Source organism: Camellia sinensis, chromosome 4 (assembly GCF_055761805.1).
Source record: "Camellia sinensis isolate YWXY chromosome 4, ASM5576180v1, whole genome shotgun sequence".
NCBI classification, from domain to species: domain Eukaryota; kingdom Viridiplantae; phylum Streptophyta; class Magnoliopsida; order Ericales; family Theaceae; genus Camellia; species Camellia sinensis.
In genome coordinates this window covers 163,824,949-163,830,578 of record NC_138964.1, presented here as the reverse complement: position 1 = coordinate 163,830,578, position 5,630 = coordinate 163,824,949, and the positions used below count along the sequence as shown (strand labels likewise).

Genomic DNA, 5,630 nt, shown 5'->3' with positions numbered 1-5,630 from the left:
ACTTTAATGGAGAAAGAACAAGCACTAGAACAATTTCAAAGGGAAATGATATAAGAGATCCAGACAAAGATAACTTTGGAGCAAGGAAAAGGAAAAGCGAAAGAAGAACTCGGGATAACGGTGGGTGATGTCCAAGCTACCAAAAAGGTCGAATGGGAGCCCAGTGATAGGAAAAGGATGTTAAGGAAGCTAAAAAAAATATCATGATTTAGAAACCAAGACTGTGGTGGAGGAAGAATGGTATGATGATGGGGCGCGTGATGTTAACATGCTCCAGATAGAACGTGATGCTAGCCTGGCCATGACTGTAGGAGAGTGGTGGGAAGACAACGACCTAAGTCATGCGTACACTGACGAATGATGGAAAACTGACACCCCAGATGACACCTGGTATACTGGTGAGATTAACCACATGACTCGGAGCAGTCGGTACTTCAACTTGTAACCTTAGATCAGCCGGAGTCCTCCAACAAAGAGGCTGAAAAATCAAAAGAAAAAGATATTGAAGAAAACCTGGTCTTGAAACAGCTCAAGAAGATTCAGGCGGACATAGCAATCTGGGAGTTAATCATGGCTTCTTGGGAGCATAAACAAGTACTGTTAGAGGCAATGAACCGAACCAAACTGCCTATCGATACCACTGCTAACCAATTGGTATCGTTGGTTACATCTTGGGACGTTACACCGGTGATATCTTTTACAAACAACGAGTTTCCACCAGAGGGTGCCAACCATAACCGACCCTTATATGTAAACTTGGAAAGTTGGAAAAAGTGGATTCCAGTGGTGTTAGTAGATACCGGATCAGCGATCAATGTATGTCCAGTGAAGACTGCCTATGCAATCGATTTTAGGCCGGCTGACTTTACACTTATGACTCAGGCCGTCCGGGCTTATGACAATACGAGCCGGGATGTTATGGGAACGTTCAAGAGCTATATCCTAATCAGTTCGTTCAAACACGAGGTGGAATTCCACGTAATGGATGTATCGACCACATTCAATCTACTATTGGGAAGGCCCTGGCTACATCAGATGAAAGGGGTGTCATCAACGGTCCATCAGTTGGTAAAGTACCCCTTCAAAGATGGGATTGCTATTATGTACGGCAATTTTGTGATCTATCATCCCTAGGGAACTACTGCGCCATTATTGGAAATCATACATGGGGAGGAGGACATGTTCCTTTCTGGCTTCTCTCTGGTAGAGAGCCGACTGGTCCAAACCATCATGGCGGAGGATGATGGGAATTACATGAGCGCTCAGTCCATCTACATGATGAACAAACATGGGCATATTCTTGGATCAGGATTAGGCAGAAGTGGCAGGCAGGGAGGTACTGTTGCCAAAGAAATGAGTCACAACCCTCACGCTTTTAGGCTGGGGTACAAACCTACCGCTGTAGATTGGCAAAGAAAGAAGAAGGAGTTACGAGGAAGGATGAAAGCAAAAAAGATTAGGAGGTAGTACGAGTTAGTCCACAAACCAATACAGGGGACCTTGAACGGATGTTTTGTCAGCCAAAGGGAAGACTTCCCCTTCCTTGGATTTCCAGAGCCTTGGTATGATTAGGAGACAAAAACCAGGTATCCAAGGTTCAAGATCTTTTTCAGACACTAGTTACCAGAAGAAGGAGATGAGCAAGCATACCTGAGCCCTAGAACAAATCAAGGTAGAACTGCACGCTTGGGCATTGAAGAAGAAGAACTATTGGGAAAAGCACTGGCTGACGTATTGGCAAGTTCTTCTACTAGAGCTGAGTCCGTCAACTTAGGGGATAATTTTACTATCTCAATGATTGGGGATACACCGGTAGCAGATTCCACTAGTCTCATCATGGATGCATCTAAGGCTACACTTGGTTTGGAAGTTTGAGCAAGGCATTATCGGCAGTTCTGGATTGGATAGTGAGTCTAGATCTAATTCCATTGAGTCTGTGGAGTTAGAGTCAGATTCAAGTTCCTTTGAGTCTGGTACTTCCGGGAGTGATAACCCAGATACCAAAGTCCTGTCTAGGTCGTCTTTCAGCTTTTCTTTTGAGTCCACTGTAATTGAGGATCTGGACCTTTGGAATGAGAATGTTGTGAACTTTGCCTACTTTTCTGTGCCTTTGGTTTGTTGTACTGATCTTGATTTTCAAAATTTTGACTTAAACGAAGAGGAAGAAATTCCTCAGGTTTTGAAAATTTTGGTTGATTATAAAGAGGGAGATGCGTGTTAAACCCTGTACGGATGAAATCGTATCAATTAACGTAGGTATTGAGGAAGATCCTTGCTTGGTCCAGATCGGGTCAACGTTGTCTTCAGAGGAACGCAAGCGTTTAATTGCTTTATTAAAACATTTCAAAGATGTTTTTACGTAGTCCTATGAAGACATGCCTGGAATCGATTCTGAGATTGTACAATATCGGATCCCTCTCGACCCTGAGGCCTGACCAGTTAAGCAGAAACTGCACAGAGTTCACCCAGATTGAGCTTTAAAGATTAAGGAAGAAGTTACCAAACAGATTGAAGCAGGGTTCTTGCTTGTATCTGAGTATCCAACATGGTTGGCCAATATTGTTTTAGTTCCGAAGAAGGATGGTAGAATCAGAGTTTGTGTCGACTTTAGGGATCTGTATAAGGCCGGTCCAAAGGATGACTTCCCTTTGCCATACATAGATGAGTTGGTAGACTTCATCGCCAGCCATGTACTGCTCTCATTCATGGACGGGTTTTCCGGGTACAATCAGATTCTGATGGCATCCAAGGATAGGGAGAAGACTGCTTTCATTACTCTATGGGGCACCTACTGCTACAGAGTCATGCCGTTTGGGTTAAAGAGCCTAGCCATGGTACTATTACCCCCAGGCAAGGGCCTAGCCATGGTACTATTACCCCCAGGCAAGGGCTTAGCTATGGTACTATTACCCCCAGACAAGGGCCTAGCCATGGTACTATTACCCCCAGGCAAGGGCCTATATTCAATGGATACCATAATATCGTTTCAAAACAGAACTTCATTCATTAAAGGACATCACATTTCAACAAGCCAAGCTATCAATTATCAAATCATTTTAAGAATTCATTCCATCAATCACATATCCATTTTGATAGCAATAACATTTTCGAAAGTAAAGATAATTTGAACATATCTTTATAAGCTTATTACTCACAGTGGTTTGCGGTGACACTAAGCCTTGGACGTCCACCTAAACGAAGCACATAACAAAGTACAAATGAAACTCCATTTCATTTTAATTCAATTCTCTTTATGCGTCTCTAACTTATTGTATGATTATCGGAGTCCAAATGGTGCCTAAGAATGCTTGGAGTGGCATGAGGATGTGAATATGCACTTAAAAGAGTTGGTAAAATTTACTGAAAACAGGGTCTCCGCTCGAGCGCAACTTCCTACGCTCAAGCGGGCATTCAAAAACAACGGTGGCCGCTCGAGTGTAACTTCTGTCACTCAAGCGGTCCGTAAAAGTACTGGATACATGAAATTCCCGCTCGATGGTCGCTCGAGCGGAAGACTGAGAAAAAGGGTCCTCGCTCGAGCGCCACTTTGGTCGCTCAAGCGGATTGTAAAATTTCAGAAACTTCTTGGAGCCCGAATTCCACGCTCGAGCGTGGACTCCCTCACTCGAGCGGACAGCACGAATTCTGGAATTTCCAGAACTGTGTTTAAAGTTCAAACATGGTACTTAAAGCTTCAAATCTTGTGTTTTTGGTAGAAAAAAACATGGAGAGTCACTATGTAACGTGACAACACTTCCAATTTGAACCCATTTATTCAAAACCATGGTAATTTCCCAACCAATGACTCCAACCTCAATTTATAAAATAAGTTTAACTCAATTTGAGTGTATATTCTCCAAAACATGTTCAAAATATGATCAAGTGACATGAGAAGCATGAAAACATGAAGGATTCTCCAAAATGAGGTATAATTGTGCCATGCATGTATGAATTTCATGGAGCTTAACTCAAAATATGCATGCATGTAAGCAATTCAACTCCATTCTTCCATTTTTATGGTATTCATAGCTTCTTTTCTTCAATAACATGCCAATGAGTTCAAAAATGAGAGGAATTCAACTACTATATGCCATAACTACATGAATTAGTGATGAATGCCATACCTAGTGTTGAATTCAAGTGTATTATGGCTCCAATCTTTGAATCTTCCACTAATTCTCTACAATTCTCCTCTTTGTCTCTCTAAATGTTGAACTCTCCTCTCCTCTCTCTCAATTCTCAGCTAAATGTGTATATAAAATGAGCTCATAAGCTTAGTTTGGGTCTTATATAGGATGTGATTAAGTTATCCTAATCAAATATGGTTAGGATTAATTAATTAGGCTTAACTCTAACTAATTCAATCAGTTTATTCTAATTATTTTGATCCAAATCAACCATCGATTAAAGTTTCCATAAAATTCTAAATATTCTAATTAGCCTATTGGGCTAGTCAATTTCGGTTTCTAAAGTCGTTTAGGCTCCCAATTTCAGACTCTAAGTTATCAATTTAAACATATATTCCATATATTAACAGATAATTATAGAATTAAACATTTAATCACACAATCAAGCACATAATCATGCAACTAAACTCATTAAAATTATATATTGTACTAGTTTGGAGGTCAGGGTTGTCATAGTCTCTCCCCCTTGGAAAGTTTGGTCCTCCAAACTTAATTTACCTTCAGACGGAAACAAATGCAGATACCATTGCCATATCTCTTCCTCTTTCTCCCAAGTGGCCTCCTTCCCATAATGTTCTCTCCACTCGACCTTTACCCTAGGGATAGTTTTGTTTCTCAATTTCTTCACTTGCCGATCAATGATTTGCATGGGCCATTCTTCATACATCATATCCTCTTCCAAAGCAATCCGATGGTAATAAATCACATGGAACGGATCTCTAAGATACCCACGAAGCATGGATACAAGGAAAACGTTATGCATTTGTTCCATTCCCAGTGGCAGGGCAATACGATAAGCAATAGAACCTAACCTCTCAAGGATATGAAACGGTCCAATGTAGCGAGGAGTCAATTTTCCCTTTTTACCAAATCTCATATGCCCCTTCATTGGGGTCACCTTGATGAATACATGATTTCCCACTTCGTACTCTAAGTCCCTTTTTTGTTGATCGGCGTAGTTTTTCTGTCGGCTCTGTGCAAATTTGAGCCTTTACTAGATGATTTTGATCTTCTCAGTCATTTCCTGCACAAGTTCAGTCCCATAAATAGCTCTATCGCCAATCTCTGTCCAATAAACTGGTGATCTACACTTTCTGCCATATAGTGCCTCATATGGTGCCATACCGATACTCGCGTGAAGACTGTAATTATAAGCAAATTCGGCCAATGTCAAATAAGTTTCCCAACTTCCTTGAAAATCCAATACACACGTACGAAGCATGTCTTCTAAGGTCTGAATAGTTCTCTCGGTTTGCCAATCAGTTTGTGGATGAAATGTTGTACTAAATCTTAATTCTGTTCCCATTGCCTCCTGCAAACTATGCCAAAATCTAGAAACAAATTTAGGATCCCTATCTGATACAATAGACACTGGAACCCCATGCAGTGGAATAATCTCCTCAATGTAGATAGTAGCAAGTCTATAAGCAATAAATGAAGTCT

General features: G+C 41.1%; 1 protein-coding gene across 1 annotated transcript; it reads right to left on the bottom strand.

Moving 5' to 3' along the window:
* Nucleotides 1-1,667: 1,667 nt before the first annotated feature.
* On the bottom strand, nt 1,668-5,076 carry LOC145824189 (uncharacterized). Its single transcript, XM_082923804.1, has 2 exons — nt 4,686-5,076; nt 1,668-1,756 (listed from the first exon to the last, which is right to left on the bottom strand). The coding sequence occupies exons 1-2, from the start codon at nt 5,074-5,076 to the stop codon at nt 1,668-1,670; spliced, it is 480 nt and encodes a 159-aa protein (XP_082779930.1).
* Between the last annotated feature and the right edge of the window lie 554 nt (nt 5,077-5,630).

Excerpts from the sequence above, each read along its gene's own strand:
- LOC145824189 (XM_082923804.1), bottom strand. The coding sequence starts at position 5,076 with ATGAAGGGGCATATGAGATTTGGTAAAAAGGGAAAATTGACTCCTCGC. Across the intron at positions 1,757-4,685 it reads GCATTTGTTTCCGTCTGAAG|CTCTAGTAGAAGAACTTGCC; the intron begins GTAAATTAAGTT and ends TGACGGACTCAG.